This window comes from Ochotona princeps, chromosome 14 (assembly GCF_030435755.1).
Source record: "Ochotona princeps isolate mOchPri1 chromosome 14, mOchPri1.hap1, whole genome shotgun sequence".
Classification (NCBI taxonomy): domain Eukaryota; kingdom Metazoa; phylum Chordata; class Mammalia; order Lagomorpha; family Ochotonidae; genus Ochotona; species Ochotona princeps.
The window spans coordinates 46,900,293-46,919,892 of NC_080845.1; the positions used below are offsets into that span (position 1 = coordinate 46,900,293).

At 47.9% G+C, this 19,600-nt stretch overlaps 1 protein-coding gene across 2 annotated transcripts in view; it reads left to right on the forward strand.

Annotated features, from left to right (window-relative positions):
* The first annotated feature begins 339 nt into the window (after positions 1 to 339).
* TTC39B (tetratricopeptide repeat domain 39B) overlaps positions 340 to 19,600 on the forward strand; it is a 108,959-nt gene continuing 89,698 nt past the window's right edge. For both annotated transcript variants that reach the window (XM_058672921.1, XM_058672919.1), the window contains exon 1: positions 340 to 458. In XM_058672921.1, the coding sequence (XP_058528904.1) occupies positions 417 to 458 (42 nt within the window). In that variant the 5' untranslated portion in view covers positions 340 to 416. The remainder of the gene's footprint in view (positions 459 to 19,600) is intronic.

Sequence of the window (19,600 nt, forward strand, 5' to 3'; positions counted from 1 at the left end):
CAAACCCCCACAGGCGAGAGAAACAGAGTGGCACCCGAAGGAGGACCACGTGGACGCCCAAGTGGAGCGCCGCTGCGACCTTGGCCTGGTCGGCTGCGCCCTTCCGAGCCGAGGCGACCGGCACCCTTGAGGCTCACTCCCAGAGGACAGAAAAGCCCCAAAGACTAGCCGTCTACTAGGTGTCTCCGCCCCACGCAGAGGGAGCCTGGTTGGCTGCTCCGCGGTCGCAGCCTCGTGCAGGGGCGGAGCTGGAGGCGGGGCGGCCGCCCGGCGTCCGCTCGGGAAGTGGGTGCTGCTGGGCTCGGGGGGCGGGGTGAGCAGTGGAGGCCCCGCCGGGTTCCTCCCTTAGCAAAGCTGTGCTGCCCCCAGAGTGGAGAAACTGTCGGCTTCTGAGCGGCAGCCGCCAGAGGAGAAACATGGCGCTCGTAAGCAACCGAGCGGACCTGGAAGCTGACGAGGTAGTAACTGATGGGGAGCGCAGACACTGCCCCGGCGCCTGGGACAGGGACCCGGGATATGGGAGGGGAGTGAGCTCGCCCGGGCCGGCAGAGGTCCCGCCCCCTGACTCTGGGACGGCCGGGCTGGCGCGCCCAAGCAGGGACAGGGGCTTTGAGTGGGCGCCCCCAGCGCGGAAGGTGGGTGGGCTCGGAATGGATGGGAATTCGCGCCCGTCCAGCCGCGCGCTGGGTGCGCGCCAGCGAGGGTGGAAGACCCGCAGTTCAGTCTCTCTGGGAGACGCGAGGACTGTGCAAAGTCCAAGCCTGCCGTTGGTTCTCAACCTGGGAACCTCACCTTTTGTGGAAGTTAACCTGGCGTTCGGCCGAAAGAGGGGGAACAGCTCGGGGAAGCGGGGACCGAGGGTGTGTGTGCAGCCCATCGGGAGGTGGTTTGTCTGGTCCCGTCCCCACGCCAAGTCCTCATTGCCGGTGACTGACTGAGGGTCGGTGCTTCTCGTGGGTTCCCCCTTTCTCCCCAGTCTCGGGCACCACTGCCGCCTCCCGTGGCGGTGCGGCGGACCTGTGGATTCACCGACTGCTCCTTTTTCAGCACCGGGCGCACTCCGGAGCTGGAAGTGGAGGCCAAGGCCGGCAGCCCCAGCACCCACTGCTGCGGTGGCTGCTGCCATTTTAACCGGCTGGGATTTTACAAGTCGCCAGTCGGAAGGTTTTAGTTTCCAATGATGCAATAGTGGAAGATATGGAGAAGGCGGGTTAGTGCTAGGGAACCCCTGACGATGAATGCTGTGTGTCCCAAATGAAAACAACAAAAAGCGAACTACAGCTCAGCCGGGCTCTCCGGCATCTTCCTTACCTACCGCCTGCCCTGAGCTTTTGGGATCCGGAGACCGCAGATCCGTGGAGAACGTGTTTAGCTGCATCTGTATGTGATTGAAAGTTTTCCACTACTCATACAGGGAATTGATGAAATAGCGTCTTTGTTGCTATTTTCATCCATGGAAACTTATTTATAGCTTTAGGCTGTCTATATATGACCTGGAGCCAGTCTTTTTTCTTCTGTCTTCCTGGCCTAGTTCTCTGTAATCAAGGTAGTAATACTTTCATAGCACTGGGACCATACTTTCGTTTCCTTCCTGAAGTCTTTGCACCTTTCTGTGGTGTATTAAATGTCTGTGGTCCTCGCATGCAGAGCCTTCTGCATGAAGGTCCCAGTCACGTATCCCAGATGTGTTCCCAGCTGCTTCGCTAAATGTAGTCATTTGGTTCAGCTGTTGTGAAGAATGGAAGAAGCAAAGTTGGCCATGAATGTGGAGAGATCACTGTGAGTCTTGGTCTGCTTATCCAGAAAGATTTGCTGTGCCTAGAACTATATGACTGACTGTTTAGACTTCAACATGTTGTTGAGACAGTGTTCATGGTGAGTGCTGGCCTGTGCTGGCCAGGCTGACATGTGGGCATGCTAGGTATGGCCATTGTCTAGAGGATGTTCCCATGGATGGAGACCTATTAGCTGATGACCAGGGCTTAGCTTTGTGGTCATTATTGGAGTACCAGAGAGCCTGGTAGATACTTCTTAAGTAAAATTTGTTGAATGACTAATGGCTTAGTAAGTTCTCAGTTTTTCTTCTTCCTTCATCCACTCACTTCTTACATACCAGACACATCTCTGATTCTAGCATTGTCCATATGCAGTCTGCTCATGGGACACCGTATCTGTTGGCATATACTTTGTAGCGTCCATTGAACATTGCTCTGTGTTCAAACTTAAGAGAAGACACCGTTTTGGCTCTCCAGAGCTTTCTGTCTGGGCAGAGAAGCATGACACAGACAAGTGCCGTGGAGAAGCCCTGAAGGCCAGCTGAGCAAATGTGGAGAGAGTGCTGTAGACTGGAGAGAAGAAGACCGTATTCTTGGCTCTTTACTAGGTGTGTAGAATCCTTCATTTCAGCTAGGAAACTTTTCATCCATTTCAGAGGCGTGTCATTGTCTTGGTGGTCATTTCTGGAACTCTTGGCAAGTGGAAAAGGACAAGGTAACATAGTTGGGAGAGCACCAGGCTACGAATGAGAAAAGCTGGACTCTGTGCTCTTTGCTCCAAAGTCATTCATTCATTGATGTGTGCAGATATCTGATTATTTAGGCACCATGCCCCGTGCTAGCCTGGAGCTGTAACAGAACCTGACAGTGACCTTGACTCAACAAGCTTCCCAGCCTCTTGAGGGATCCTTCAGTTTCTTCTGCTGAAGAAGCAGGGATTGGAGGATTCCTAAGTATTCTTCCAGCTCTGAAACCTTGCTTTTGGTGGAGGAAAAAAAGGGACTCCTTTTTGGGAAAGGACTAATAATATGGAAATCCTTTCTCTTTCCAAGTACCAAAAGAAATGGTAATAGTAAAGAAGCTGTCATTCTCTGGGATTTTCTGTCCAGTAGGCCCCTGAAACCACAGGGGATGAGGTGCTTCAGCAGTAAGAACCACCAGAGACAGTCTGATTGAGCATGTCTGTTTATTGTATTGCAAGCATAAGCTTATGTAGACTAAGAAAGAGGAAGGCAAGGGGGCACCTCCCAGCAGTCCTCCCACCCAGTAACAGCATCACAATTGACTAGAAGGCATGTCTATCTGTCTGTTCCTCCAGTCATGTCCTAGGTCACGAACAACAAGGCTGGCAGGTAGGCTGTAGGTCACATATACCAGGTAGGCTGGCAGATAATGTGGCTGCAACTGACCTCTCAGAGTTGCTTATCAAGGAAGTTCTAGCACAGCTTGTCCAAGGACAGAGAAGAGACTGGGGTGCAACTCATTGCTTTCACCTGCAAAGCCAGTAAACAGGCCAGTTTGAGGTCTCAGCAGAAACCATTGTGGGGGGGGTCCCCCTGGGACACAGTGTGCCATGTGCCTGTGACCTCCCACAGAGGCCAAGCAGGCAGGGATCCAGGGGCGATCTCCCACAGTCATGGTGGTGGTGGATGAATTTTCTCTCCTTTTTAAAAAAATGTATTTATTTTAGTTGAAAAGTCAGTATTAGGGAGAGAGAGAGAGAGAGAGAGGGAGAATATATTCCATCTGCTGTTTTACTCCTTAAATGGCAAAAATGGCCAGAGTAGGGCCACTCCAAAACTGGGAGCCAGGAACTTTTGGTTCAAGGGTCCAAGGTTTAGACTATCCTTTTCTGCCTTCCTTTCCATCAGCAGGGAGCTGGATTAAAAGTGGAGCAGCTGGGACTCCAATGAATGTCCATATGGGATGCCAGCACCACAGGTGGAAAACTAGCCTGTCACACCACTGTGCAGCCCCTAATCTTATTTCTTAGCATTAAAATCTCTAGTTGGATTTTTTTGGGTGTGTCATGGAGGGTATTTGCAGAGTTCATGGAAGATATATTGAATGTATGTAAGGTCAGGACATTCTTGAAGTTGTATTTTTGATTGGGCATTTCCACAGTTAATGGACTGCCATGAACTGCCTCTGTAGTTTTTTTGTGTATGGTTTAGAGTTTGAGATTTAAGTGAAAATAGTTTGTATTTCATTATCTAGTTCTTTTAATCAACCTGCCTGAGAAGGAAACTATTGACAAAGCCTGAATGAATATATAACCCCTTGGTTTTTTTTAAACGTATTTTTATTGCATTTCATTTTTTAAAATTAATTACATTGCATTATGTGATACATTTTTTATGCACTGGGATTCCCCCCACCCCTCCCAAAACCCTCCCCCCATGATGGATTGCTCCACCTTGTTGCATTTCCATAGTTCAAATTCAGTTGACATTCTTTCATTGGAGGTATTTACCAAGCGTAAAGTCCAGCATCTTATTGTCCTGGTAAGTTCAATGGTTTCTTGGTGAGACCATCTCTGGTCTGAAGGTAGAGCCGGCAGAGTATCATCCCAATCAATTATAAGCCCCAACTTAATATTTCCAACCATTTACAACATTGTGGCATTAATTGACATGGTATTGATTAACCAATATGTTAATAGGAGAATGCAGGTTCTCAACCACAACCTGTGACTTCTTCATAGACATTTCAATTTTGGTTTATATTCAACCGTGTTCTATACATCTTAAAATGGCTTAGATTGCTATTCAGCTGTCTCATGCCTATTTTAATTTTAGTATTTAGCAGTTTATAGCATTGAAGCACGTTTTAGCTGAACCTGGCTGTTTTTCAGGTGGTCTAACTCTATAATTCTAACAGTTTAGGTGAGCATGTTTAGGAGGGGTGTGCAGAGAAATCTTCCATACCCCAGTGAGGAGTAACTAATCTTTGTGTCCCACCCAGTGAGTTATAAGTGCATCCCCGCTGACCGTTTCCTGTCTGTTTCTAAGCTTTCCTTGTTGTTCTCTGTCTATCTATTCTAGTTTTGTTTGTTTGTTTGTTTTGAGGGGTTTCTGGAGCGCTCCTGATGGTTGTTACGAGAGGGGGTGGGGACCCAAAATTGGAAGCAGACAAGGACCAGAGAAAGCTCCTCTCCCTAGTCTTGAAGGAAGTTTACTGTTCTGTTTCTGCGGACCGCTCAGGGATCCTGGTTGTTGTTCCAATGACCTTGGATCCTGCAAGGCAGGATTTGGGCTTCTTCCATCCCATGTGGTAGATCCAATTGGGGGTGGGTGACCTCAGAGTTCTTGGTCTCCCAAGGCACTCCATTTCCCCGTGGTCTCCTTGGCAGTAGGGATGTAGTCCTCGGTGCTCATACTGATAGTCCTTGGTGAGGATCTAGGAGTCTTCAGGGTTGGGATACAAGCCTCCTCCTGTCCGCCTGCTCCACTCTGGGGACCCCTCCCTGCTCTATGCGCATGACCTCGTGTTAAGAGGTTGTTAGGATTACTCCTGATTCCCCCATTTGCCTTTGTAGTTTTGCTATTGTTATAGCCCCTTGTTAAGGCACAAATTATATGATACGAAAATTAAGTTCACTACAAATAATTTTTAAGAAAATCATTTTTTCAGTTGTCTTTCTGGAAAAATAATGTTTTGAAAAGTTTGATTATGATGTTATATAGTTAATGTTGGTAATTTGTACATGTAACATTCTATTATAAATAGTTTCTTAGTGAATATGATTGTAAGAGTAAATGTTACTAGCTTTGACATTTCTATTGTAACTTTAAAAATTTTTATTTACTCATTTTGAAACAGACATATAGCGCTGTAGTATTAAAACTTCACAGAAGGATGCAAATTTGGGGGATCTAAAATAGCACTTTGGGGGGGTAATAATGAAAAATAGTTTGGGAACACTGTATTGCGGGAAAGAAATAGTTTCTGTAACAAAGGCATTCATGGTCTACTTTTTGGTCCAGGATTTATTTATTTGAGAGGCAGAGAGAATGAAAGTTACAGAGCGCTCCCATCATTGGTTTGTTCCCCGAATGCCTATAACAGGTACAGTAGGCTGGGCCAAATCCAGGAGCTAGGAACTGAAGCTGTACTACCTTTTGGGAGGTAGGAAGCCAAGTCCTGTGTGACTACCTCTCTCCGGGGCTGTATTAGCAGGAAGCTGGAAGAAGGAGCTGGAGCTGGGGGTTGTACTGAGACATTGTTATCTGGGAAGCAGGCATTTTCACCAGCTTCTTAACTCTAGTCAAACACCTGCTCTCAGCCCAGGTTTTAAAAGATCTAATTCTGATTTAGAACATTTTCCCACTGGAAGTTTAGATGACATATTTATAAACTGATTGCCATATTTCATTCATTGAGTTCTTCTTGATAGTAATGACTTATTTGAAAGTATGAAAGATAGAGAGCAAGTGAGAGAGAGAGAGACATCGTCCATTGTTTACTCCCAGATGCTTGCCTCAGCCCACACTGGGCCAGGCCAGAGCCTAAAACCCTGAAATAAATCCAGTTCTCCCACAACTACATATGTCCTCACCCGCTGCTTACCAGGGTGTGTGTTCACAGGAAGCTGGACTTGTACGTATTGTCAGGACTCAAACCCAGGTAATCCATATGGGATATGGGCATAGTTTGCCATAATTTTCTTGGAATCAGAATCATTTGTTCTTTTCACCATTGTGTATCTTTTGAGTGCCTCCAGTCTTTAGATACTGGAAAACTAGAGTAATTGTTATTTCCCATCACTCTTTATTATAGGACACCTACGGAAACTTAAATTGAGTAGTATTTATGGAAGTATCATGACATTGAAATAATTACAGATTTGAAAAGTTGAAACTTAAAGGGGATGAAACAAGATAGTTACAGTCCTTGAGAAGCACAGAAAGTCTAACCAAAGACAGCGACGCAAATTACTGTTCTGTTTTGGGTCAGAGTAGGTGCCAGGTAGGAGGGCTGCATAACAGATCATGCAAAGCAGAGTGCTGGAAACAAATGCTGTGCTCTCGGCATTTTGCTATCACTGCAGGTGCACTGCAGGTTTGGCCACACTAGTTAGAGGCTAGCAAGAGCTCCAAAGAAGAGATGTATTTGAACTGGATTTTGAAGGATGAGCAAGATTGCGCTGGACAGAGCAAGCAGGATAAAGTGCATGGCATGCTGGAAGCTGGGATAGGTCTGAATGGAGACTGGAAAGTCTGGATCAGGTCATGGAATACAGTTTGGAACGTCACCCTAAGGAGCTTGGGCGGGATCTGCTGAAAGGCTTTGTGCCAGAGAGATACGATCAGCTTGCGTGTTTCAGGATAGATCTGCTGAAGTCAGTGCAACCAGATTGTGGAGTTGGCAGCTGGGAGGATAGCAGGAGTCAGCTGGCTGTGGCAAGGCAGGGGAAGAACAGAGGCTGGGAAACAAGGGGCAGAGTGGACGGAGCTTTTCAGTGAGAACAGGAAGGAGGACTCTGGTGGCCAGTGAGGGAGAGAAGGAGGGAGGGATTGTCCTGTGGTAATTCAGGTTTTCTGCACGGGTTGGTGGTGGGGATGTCACCTAAGGCGCAGTGGGATTCAATCCCACCCTCCTTCTAGTGGGTGCAGAGGATGGGGAAGGGAGCAGGCAGATTGACCCCTGTGGCTCCCTGAGCATTTTCTTGATGAGGGACCTTGAGCTATTTGTAGGTAAGGGCATGGATGGGACAGGGGTTTGTGCCTGGCTGGTGCAGACTAGAGGAAGGAAGACGCAGCATTAGTTTATCATCTTATAGTCTTAGCCCCAGCTCAGGTTAACAGGTAACTTTACTGAACTGTTCAGTCTAGCATCTCTCTTAAAACCCCATCTATCCTTTGAATGGACTCCTACTTTCTACATGAAGCATGCATTCATTGTCTCTCCGCTGCCCTGTATTCCAACTCCTCTTTGCCTCCTTGCAAGTGGCTGGTGCAGCTGTGCTGCTGCAGGCAGGTAGCTGTTGGCCTGCTTATCTCAAGTCCCTGACGGTGGGTTCTGTTACTCATTATCCACACTGTGAATCTGATATTGTCGACACTAGCAGGCTCATGGCTTCTGTGTGGCCATCTGTGATACCTCCCTGCTCCCCAGTTTCCATTCCAGGTGCCCCTTCCCAAGCCACTTTGTGATCTGTTCTCAAAGACAGCTCCAAGAGCACTGGCGAGACTTCCTGGGGAACTCTGGAAGTTTGTCTCACAGCTGTCTTCTCCTCTGGGGTCTGTGCCCTCCCTCCTCCCTCCCCCCAGTGTACCAAGTCCATTTACATCAGTTTACAGTATGGCTATGATGCCTCATTGGTGAGGTCCTTGCTGGCTGGCAGCTCCTGGTGTCATTTTGTGCTTCTATGTAAGACTGTGGCTGTGGAGTGAATGCTTTTGTTGCTGTGATCTCTGGATGTATTCACATGGTGTTACAGATTAGGATGCTAACATCTTCCCCTTTTAAAATATTTCAGTGAAATGGTACATTGTTCTTTTTTCCTTTTTGTCTAATGATAGCTGGAGGTGGGGATTACTAGGCGTGATATGCACTGGGTGTTGTTCTGGAAATTGGAGAGGCAAACAGAGCACCTGCTCTGGGTTAGGGTCTGGTGGCTGCTGGAGGCACATGTGTGTTGAGAGCCATGGAGGAGAGATGCTGGAACCACCTCTCTGTGTCCTGGAGAGGTGAGTAGTCGGGGCTGATTTCCTGGAGGGGACCATGTCTTGAGTAGCAGTTAGACTGCAGAAGAAGTGAGTGGTAATGAGGGAGCCCTCGGAGTGTGTTCCAGGGAAAGTAAGTAAGCAGGGTTAAGATATAGAGTTGGTGGATCTGTGGGTGGTGGGCATGTGGGAAACCAGGCTGGAGGGGGCAGGCTGTTAGAGGCCTAGAGAAACTGGGGAAAACTGGGAGTGGGGCGACACCCTCCCACCCTGTGTTGTGTCATCTGTAAGCTGAAAAACGAGGGAAGGCAGCAGCAGGGCTGGCCTGAGGCCCTGGGGCAGGGGGCACTGGTGCATGTCCTGCAGTCTGAGCCACAGCCTGGTGCTCTGATGTCCAAGGGCAGGAGAAGGATGCCCCTGCTGCGCAGGAGAGAGAGGGAGAGGGAATTCAATTTTCTTTTGCATTTCTGTTCTGTCTGGGCCCTTGGCCGACTGGACGGTGTCTGTCTACAATGGGTGAGGCATATCTCTCTTACTCAGCTCACTGATTCATAGGCCAGTCGCTTCTAGAAACACACTCCTGAATCTACCCAGAAATAAGGCTTTAACAGTCAACATCCAGAATTAACCCCAGCAAGGGCAGCGGTGTGTACGTTTCACAGCTTCAGCCGAGGAGCAGCGGGGAGGGCAGGGTTCAGGTGGCCGTTGCAGGTGTGCAAGTTGCTTGCCAGGAGGTAAGGCTAGTGCCACAGGAGCTGCATCTCACATGTTTTTGATTGTTCAGTGTGGCCTTTTGACTGACTGTGGGCCCATTCTATACACGGGATAGCTCAATACAGGGTTAAGGTGATGGGTAAGACAAGTTGTGATCCTCCTGGAGAATGTGGGTACCAGCAACCCTGTCTGGGCTGAAGGGCAGGAGAGTGCTCCGAGCTGATGTCAGCGGCCCCAGGCTCCAGGGAGAAGCGGAGAATAGGTTCCGCTGAGGTTGGGGGCCCAGACATCTGGCTAGAAGAGGGTGGCCTTCCACTTGCCAGGGCATCCTCTGACTTGCTTTCCAGGTCAAAGCCTTAAAAGATGAGCTGTGTGATGGACTTAGAGGAAGTCCCTTAACCCTTATTGGGCCTTGGTGTTTCTCAAAGGCAGCATGAAGGAGCTGAAACTGAGGGTCTGTTCTATAAAGTTCCTTCTAGCTTTGACATCTGTCATTTAGGCAGTGTGTGAGCTGGACTTGGCGCGATGGGATGATTGCCCTTCTTGCTCTGGGCAGATGAAGGAGCTGGGGGAGCAGGCTCACGCCTGGACAAAACATGCTACCAAGGAGGGTAGTTCGGGCTGGGGAGCCGCAGTGTGTGTGTGCAGCTGGAATTCTGATATTCCTTGACCTTGTTACAGAGTGGGTCTCTTTTTTTCCTGTTGTCATTTTTGACAGGGGGGGGGGGGAGGCTTTTTCACCTTCCTGTATTGGGGGAATGGTCTTCCTTGTGTCTATGTCTTCTGATGAAGAAAGCAATGCTGATCCAGTGCCTTTAGTTTCGTTTTCTCCCGTCTCGGTTCTACTTGGAAAGAACAGATGAAAGCGACGAGTGTAAGCGGAAATGCAGCGGTCGAGCCAGGCAAGGGCAGGCATGTTGAGGAATTCCACAGGCTGTGTCTCATGCCCTGGGTCCTCCCCCTCTGCCAGACCCTAGGAACCTGAGCTGCTGTGCTGTGTGGTCGGCTAGACGGATGGGTGTGGTTCCTCTAGGAACCTCTTTCCGCCTCTTTCTCTTCCTCTTTCTCTCCCTCCGCCTGCAGCTGCCTCAGGCGGTTGTGTGCTGGAGCCAAGGGTCCCCGGAACTTTACCAGCCCTGAATCCCCTTGCTTTCACTCAGAACTAAAGGAATCCCAGGTTCTCACATCACTCTCTGGGCCAATCGGGGCAGCATCTTTTTAAGATTTATTTTATTTTTTATTGCAAAGTCAGGTATATATAGAGAGGAGAGACAGAGAGGAAGATCTTCCGCCTGATGATTCATTCCCCAAGTGACCACAGTGGTCGGAGCTGCAACGATCAGAAGCCAGTGACCCGCAGCCTGGAGCCTCTTCTAGGTCTCCCACATGGTTGCAGGGTCCCAAGGAGTTGGGCCGTCCTAAACTGCTTTCCCAGGCCACAAGCAGGGAGCTGGATGGGAAGTGGGGCTGCTGGGATTAGAACCAGCGTCCATATGGGATCCCAATGCATTGAAGGTGAGGACTTTAGCCATCAGGCTACTGCGCTGGGCCCGGGGCAGCATCTTTTTGAAAACAGATTTTTTTTTTTTGCAAGATACTTAGCATATAAGAGTACCCTAAGATGCTAGTTTTGTTTCCCCTGAGGTGTTGCTGCCACTGGACGTTATTTATAGATTCAGTGAAGGATCTGTGGTTGGTGTATTCAAAGACAACATTGCCTTTTTTTTGGTAAGATTTATTTATTTTTATTGGAAAGGCAGATTTATGGAGAGAAGGAGATACAGTGAGAAAGATCTGTTGGCTGCCACAGCCGCAGCTGAGTTGTCTGAAACCAGGAGCCTCTTTTGGGTGTTCCCTGTGGGTACAGGGTCCCAAGGCTTTGGCCATCCTCGACTACTTTCCCTACTTTTTTTCTGGATGGGAAGTGGGGCAGCTGGGACATGAACCTGGTTGATGCAAGTTGAGGACTTTGGCCACTAGGCTACCATGCCAGGCCCCCCCCTTTCCCCTCGTTTAAAAAAAAATGATATAGGCTGAGTAAATTTGGTTCAGAGGCTGTAGAACTGAGGGGCTTGTGGCATTTTAATGAACACTAGGCTTGCTTATTAAAGACCAGGAAGCATTCCATGCCACCACGGGCAACGGGAGGTAATCCTTGCTGTAATTTTCAGGAACAGACACTGGGTTTTGGGAATCGATTTAAAGCAGCATTGCTTAAATAAATAATAATTTTTAAAAAGCTTTGCATTGCTCATTCAAAAAAAGGCCCTGCATTAAAACAAAGCAACAGAAAAAAAATCATCCCCTCCTGCGTGATTCTTGCTCTTGAGTTTTGCTTCCCCTGCCACTCCATCCCAGCTGTCAGCTTGTTCCAACTGAGTCTGCAGTGGGCTCCACACCCTCTTGATCATCGCCAGGGCCAACCCCGCCTCTTGCTCTCTCCTGCTTCCTGAGTCTGCAATCCACTCTCCACTCAGCAGCCCCAGGGCTCTTTTTCCACGCCCTAGTTACTTGTTGCTCTTCTGCACAAAGCTAACAAGTGTCTGTTCAAGTATTTAGAAGCAAGCTCTTGTTCTGAGTCTTAACCTGCATGGTCTGCCTTTTTTTTTTTTTGCCTTCCTCTAACTTCGTCTCCTGTCCTTCTCCCCCACTGTTCGCGGCAGTATAGCTACTCCAGCTGCGGCTGGATTTCCTGAACATTCCACACTGCTTCCCAGTTCAAGTGCTTGCTTTGGCCTGTAAGTTTCCTGGCTTGGCTGATTCCGCCGCCACCGCACGGATCCTCAGCTTCCTGTAATTGCTGTGACGGTCAGGCTCCTAGTGAGGCTCTCCTGTCTCATTTTCAAAGCAGCCTTGCTGTCTGCGCTGCTCGGCATCCGGTGTAATTTGCTCTAAGCTCTGATCACAATCTTTGTGATCTTGCTTGCCTATTTCCTTCTCGGCCATCTGTCTTGCTCTGCCAACGTTTTAGTTGCAGAAAACAGAAACTGGTCTAGGTAGGGTGAGAAAGGAATTTTTCTAAGAAGGAAGTAGGTGCTGACACAATGTGCTGAGGACCCAAGGACTGGTGGGCGCATCTGTGGTCTAATCCTGACTCTCAGAACCGTCCAGAATTGAGCCACTGAGGGGAGGTGCCAGGCTGTGGTGAGCCACTCTAGAGCTGAGAGCGTGCGGGGCTGTGCAGTAGCTGTAATCTAGAGATGGGAAAGTCAGAGGCAAGAGGTTGCTGGTGCCACGGCCAGTCCTACACGGGAAGCTGCAAAGAGGACCGTGCAGAGGGGATGCTGGGCCTCTGCTGCCGAGACAATCTCAGTGTCCTCATCCGTGCTGAACAGCTGTACCCTGCTGGTGTACCTAAACAGGTGTACCCCAACCCATCCCTAGATTCCATTTGCTTCCTCTCCGGCCACACATTTCTAAGAAGCTCCTGTCTGAATTTTACAGAAGGGCCCCAAAGTTTCCCTTTTAATTCCTGAACTCTGTCCCGGCTTACCTGTTCTGTTGCTTCTGGCTGTTTCTCAGCTGTCTTATTTTTGGCAGTTCTTTATTTCTGATTGTCTGCACGTATTTGCTGGCTCTTATTCATTCTCTGTCCCTTTCAGATAATGAAATGTCAGAGCTAGAAGTAATAGCTGATCCTGGACCATAGGCAAATGCTCAAGAGGACTACGTTGTGTTAGCTGAAAAAATTGAAATGTGGGCAGCAGTGTGAAGTAGTTTAATTTATGAGAGTGGTTATGTTGAGAATCTTATTTACAGGAAGCACACTGAAGTGTTAAGGGGTAACATGCCATAGCATTTGCAGTTTCTTGTCAAATGTTCAGAAGCAAAAATGCTGTTAGCTAGACTGCCCAGAGGAGAGGTAGGGAAAGGGAGGATGGCTGAGGGCAGTGAAGATTATAAAGCAAGTGGGGCAAAGTGGCTGTGATAGGTGAAACTAGGTTAAGTGTCACACTTTACCCTGCCTTTATTCTGGCATCTCTTTTCTAAGTTTGAAATTATTTCTAAGTAAAAAGTCACTGAAAATGGTCGCCCACAGATTGTAATGTGTGTTTACTTACGCTGGCTGTGAAAGGATCTGAGTTATAAAAGAGATTTAGTTTACAATATCTTCCTGCCTTTCTGTGCATGGAGTTTCCTCTAGGTGTGTTGGATCTGCTTGTCTCCAAGTCCTACATTTTTTTTTTTTTAATAAAGGCTTTAAAAGAAGATTTATTTATTTAAATTGGGAAGTCAGATTTACAGAGAGGAGAGACAGAGAGAAAGACTTTTCCTCTGCTGGTTCACTCCCAAGTGGCCGTCACGGCCAGAGATGAGTGGATCTGATCCTAGGAGCCAGGAGCCTCTTCCAGGTCTCCCACACTGGTGCAGGGTTCCAAGGCCTTGGGCTATCCTTGACTGCTTTCCCAGGGCACAAGCAGGGAGTTGACTGGGAAGTGGAGCAGCTGGGACACAAACCACTCCCCTATGGGATCTTGATTCATGCTAGGTGAGGACTTTGCCACTAGGCTACTGTGCCAGGCTCAGATAAAGACTTATTTTATTAATTTGAAAGGCAGAATTGCAGGAAAAGGGAGAGAGAAAGAGAAGGATCTTCCTCTACTGGCTCAGTGTCCAATGTCCGCATTGGCCAGGGCTGAGCCAGGCAAAGCCAAGAGCCTGGACCCCCAGGGTCTCCCACATGGGTGGTGGTGGGGTCACGTATTTGGGCTATTATCTGCTGGTTTTCTAGGCATATTAGTAGAAAACTGGGTTGGAAGTGGAGCAGCCAGAATGCAAATTTGTGGTCCATATGGGATATTTGTGTTGCAGGTGGCAGTTAACCCTTTATGCAACAACTCCAGACTTTCAACCTCTACTGTTTTGTTCAAATTGTTTAAGCAGTTTACATTACACAATACCTCAGAATATCATTCAGAACCTAAAATGTGGCCTTTCCTGTTACTATTCTCTCCCTTCAAAACGAACAAACTAGCATTGAAGAGTTGTGATCTTTTAATCATATATATCACACACACCTGTTTGGGTTTCAGGACTTTCAGTACAATTTTGTATTACATGTATTTCCTGGGACTAGGTATTTCATTTAATATTTCTTAATAGATTTTTTTTTACAGCTTTCTTTGTTTTCTATAAAGTGACGGAAAAGAATTAGGCAATATAACTGTAGCACAATTTATTTAAGCTCTTCCCCGTGGAAGGTCATTTGTGTACTTTCTGATGTTCCAAATCATGTATCTTAATAGAACACACTTGGTGCCTGAGTATTTGATTTTGTGCAGGACGCTAGACATGCGCTTGTTGTGTTCACATGTGAGATGGGTGCATTTACTTTTTTTTAATAGATGATGCGTGACTGTTAACCGCATGTACTCACTCACCAGCATCTCTGCTAACTGTGGATTTTTGCCAGTCTTACAATTTTTTTTTTTTTGCCAACAATGTGGAAATGACAACACCGTATTTTATTTCTGTATTTGAAAGATGGACTTCGAGTGAGGGAAAGGTAGAGGCAGAGAAAGTGAAGTTTTCCATCTGCTGGGTCAGGCCAAAGCCAGGAGCCGGGATCTTCTTGCAAGTCTCCCCCGTTGGCGCAGGAGCCCCAGGAATTGGGCCGTCCTCAGCTGTTTTTCCAGGACATCTGCAGAGAGCTGGATTGGAAATGGAGCAGCCAGGACGTGAACTGGAGCCCATATAGGATGTGATTGGTGTAACACCTCATTATTAAGTACACTTCCAAATTGCTTTTTAAAGATTTATTTATTTTATTCGAAAGGCAGATTTATACAGAGAAGGAGAAACAGATTTTTCCCTCTGCTGGTTCAGTCCCCAGATGTCCTCAGTACCAGAACTGAGCCCATTCACAGCCAGGAGCCAGGAACAGGAGCTTCTGGCTTTCCCACAAGGTTGCAGGAACCCAAGGACTTGAGCCATCCTCCATTGCTTTTCCAGGTTATATGCAGGGAGTTTGATTGGAGCTGGAGCTGTTGGGACACGAACTGACACCCACATGGGTTGCCGGTGCCATAGGAGGAGGATTAACCAGTTGAGCCATCCTACCAGCTCCTATACTTCCAAATATGTTAGCTTGGATTTCTTGTTTAGTGCATCATGAAGAGTGTGTCCCACCTTTATCTGTTAGGCTTTTTTTCTGTTAAATAAAGATTTGTTTATTTAATTGAAAGGCAGTTGTACAAGGAGAGGAAGAGAGAGATATCTTCAATCCATTGATTCACTGCCCCGCCCCCCTCCAAATAGCCAGAGTAGCTGGCTGGGCCAGGCTGAAGCCAGGAGCTGGAACTCTGGGTGCTGTATGTGGTGGCAGGTACACAAGTACTTGTGCCATCTTCAGCTACTTTTCCAGGTGCACCGGTAGGAAGCTGGCTTAGAAGTAGAGTAGCAGCGACTGAAACTGCCACACAGATGAGATGCCAGCAACTCGGGCAGTGGCTTACCCTGCTATCCTACAATGCCAGCTCCCTTGTTATGCTTTTTGATTACATTTCATATTGGCTTATGAGAGTTTCTTTAGACATTATTTTAGAGACTTTTCACAGCTCTTTCTTGCTCCATCCTCAGAGTTCCTCCTGAGGTATAGGAAAGGATGTGTAGCTCATCCATATGTATGACAGCAGGCAAGCTGTGTGTGAAGGTTCAGGTATTAAATGTTCCTGGTTTTGTGGACACATGGTCTCAGTTGCAACTACCCATCTCTGGTTTTAATAGGAAAGCAACCTTAAACAAAAAGTACATGATTGAATGTGATTGTGTTTTTATAAAATGTGATTTTTGTAAAGACAGGCAAGTAGGCAGGATTTGGCCTGCAGGGTAACTGATCTCTTTGGCGAGGTCAGGACGCTCAGCCAGGGGAGACAGTACTGGATTCTTTCTCATTTCTTCCTTTGCCAACACAGACTTTCCTTAAAGAAATACACAATAAACAATCTGGATTCTGGGGCCTGCGCTGTGTTGTAGCAGATAAAGCCAAGGCCTGTGTCGCCAGTATCTCTTATGGGTGCTGGTTCAAGTCCCAGCTGCTCCACTTCTGTTCAGGCTCTCTGCTGATGTGCTTGGAAAGGTAGCAGAGGATACCTAAGAATTTGGGCCTCTGCGGCCACGTGAGAGTCCTGGAGGAGGTTCCTGGCTGCAGATCCACTCAGCTCCGGCCATTGTGACTATTTAGGGGTGGGGGATGAGCTGGCAGATGCAAGATCTTTCTTGTTCTGTCTTTCCGTCTTTTCTCTCTCTGTAACTATCTTTCCAATAAATAAATCTTAAACTTTTTAACATCTTTTGTTTAATACTTAACTATAGTTCCAGTTGAAATCCTAAAATGTTAACTATAATGCCCTATATTCTCAAATCGTTTCTCTATGTATCTGTTTAGCTCTTGCATTTTATTTTTATTTTTAAAGATTTTATTTATTTGCGAGACAAAGTAATAGAAAGACAGAGAATGAGGCCCCCCATTTGCTGATTCACTCCCCTAAATGGCTGCAATGCCTGGAGCTGAGCCAGGCTGGAGCCAGGGACCCACATAGGTCTGACACGGGAGTGTGGAGCTGAGCCAGGCTGGAGCCAGGGACCCACGTAGGTCTGCCACGGGAGTGTGGAGCTGAGCCAGGCTGGAGCCATGGACCCACATAGGGAGTGGCAGGGGCTCAAGTGCTTGGGCCATCTCCTGTTACCTTCCTGGATGCATTAGTGGGAGCTGGATATGAAACAGAACAACTGGGACTTGAACTGTTGCTCATGTGGGATGCTCGTGTCACAGGTGGCAGTTTAACGCATGGTGCCACAACCCTGGCTCAGTGTAATGTATGTCTTTTAAAGTCACATTTATTTGAGAGCAAAGAGACAGAGAGACCTCCCATCTGCTGGTTCCCTCCCCAAGTGTCCACAGGGTCTAAGGGCTGGGTCAGGCAGAAGCTGGGGCCTGGGAACTCAATCTGAGTCTTCCATGTGTGGCAGGGCACCACTAGCCTAGGCCTTCCCAGGGGGAGTCTCAGAGGAAGCTAAAATCAAGATCAAATCCAGGCCTTGAACCCAGGCACGCCCAGACGAGTCATGGGCTTCTCAACCACTCAGCCAGACACCCGCCCCATTTGTCTATATATTTTTAAAGATTTATTTATTTGAAAGTCAACATTGCAGAGAAGTAGAAACAGAGAGATCTTTTATTCACTGCTACACTCCCCAAATGGTCACAGTAGCTGGAGCTGAGTAAGGCTGAAGTTAGGAGCCAGGAGCTTCATCTGGATGTCCCACATGGGTGCAGTGGCCCAAGCACTTGGATCATTTTCGACTGCTTTTCCAGGCCCTTAGCAGGGATCTGGATGGGGAGTGGAGCAACTGGGGCACAGGCTGATGCCCACTGGGGGTACTGGCCATTGCAGGTGACAGCTTCCCCCCTACTGTGCCACAGTGTCAGCTCTCAGTCTATATTTCAAAAATAACTTCTGCTTTCCACCCCCCACCATCAAGATTTTTTTTTCCTTTAAGAAAAATAAAAATTAAAAGCCAGGACCATCCAAATACAGTAAAGGAGAGGTCTGAGGTCTTGGGTTCTAGGATAGGCCACTGAAGAATCGGGCCACGAAGGTGAATCAAGTTGAGTGTTTGGCAGTCAGGAGTGGGGAGTTTCCTTTACGGCTGCCCAGGTTGTGCAGCGGGACCCAGCAGTGTCCCCAGCCAGCTGTGGTCCAGCCTGCAGCTGCAGCACTGGGCACTAGGCAAGGGGGTGCTGGTAATCTGGCCCCCGTGTCACCCACCTAGTCCTCACAGGAGACAGAATGGGGGGCTGCAGCTGTGAGGTGGGGAGTGCAATGCCCTGGCCAGTTTGTGTCCTCCTCCGGGCTCTAAGGCATAGTGCCACTCAGATGGGTGCTCTAGGACTGTGGAGTTCCAGATACGACAATCAGTGTGTTCTCACACGTGATGTTTAACCCACAGACTAACCTGGTGAGACAGGAAACTGAGGCACGAAGAGGGCATGCAGCATGCTGAAGGTCACAGGCTAGTGTGTGTGGGGAAGTGGGGTTGGAACCAGCCATGGTGGCCAAGCATGTGAGCTGCAGTCCTCTCTCCGGCATCAGGGGCCTCTCGGTTTGAGGTCCTGATGGAAGGTTCCCTGCTCAGGAGCTGCCCCATCCGAGAGCCCGTGTGGAGTGATGGGTTCTGGGCTCTCTTTTGAAGACATCTTTGGAGCTGGCCTACAAGGGAGGGAGTGTGAATTCTGTTATTTTCTGTTGCGGTTGCCAAGTTTCAGGGTCAAGAATGGTGCCTGGCACATCTTGGGGCTGCACAGGAGACTTGGGGTATGGAATCACTTTATGAGGCTGAGAGGTTACTTAGCATATATGTTTGGGGTGTGTCAACACTATTAATGCATTAAATAGCCTATCTTGGGGGCCAGTGTTGGGTGCAGTGGATGAAGCCACTGCTTGTGGTGCTGGCATCCTCTGTCAAGTGTGGCTCAAGTCCCAGCTGCTGGGGAACTTGTGATCCTGCTCACTGCTGATGTGCCCGGGGAGGCAGCAGCAGGTGGCCCAAGTACTTCGGGCCTGCTGTCCACCTAGGAGAGTTAGATGGAGTTCCTAGCTCTTGGCTTCAGTCTGCCCAGCAATGGCTGTTATGGCCATTTGGGAAGTGACTGAGTAAAAGGAAGACTCTTTCTCTCTGTCATTCATTCTGCCTTTCTAGTAAATAAATAAATAAATTAAAAAATGTATTATGTTCAGTAAATCTCATATCAGTACTGTAAATTAAGTGCTGTTCTGTCCATTGCACAGATGGTAAAACTGAGGTTCAGGTGTGACTGAATTAGTTAAATCTGTGAGTTTTAGTTTCCTCAGTTGGATACTGTGAAGCATCTTCTGTTTGGGTTGGTAGGAGGACTAATTGAGTTCAGGCACGTTAAGGATTTAGAGCAGTGCTCGGCATTTTGGCAGCGTTACCTATGGTCGTGGTGGTTGTTAGTGTTACCAGAATGCAGCAGCAACAGTCACTGCAGGGGTGAAATGCTCACATTTTATAATTACCTGTGAATTAGGCATCCAGGTATCCAGCATGGGTATGAATCGATGGGACATGTGACTTCTTAAAGAATGAAGCTGTGTAAACTCTTCCATTTCATTTAAAAACACTCCTGAAATAGAGCTTCATCGTTCAATAGTTTGCAGTAATGGAAGTTCTTCTTGTGCTTCCGTTTGCTTTGCGTGATGCTACTCCTTTGCAAAAGTGCTTTGCCTCACCTATTCTGTGCTCACTGTAGACTAGGTTGGCTTGGAACTGGGTCGGCTCGGGGGGGGCTTGACACAGCGACTCACAAAGCTCATTTTACAACCATAAAAACCAGAGCTGAGGAATATCCACAGGGAGTAAGAGAATTGGCCTGTCTGGGAAAAAACAGATGTAACTGTGTAATTGTGAAGAACTTGTGTT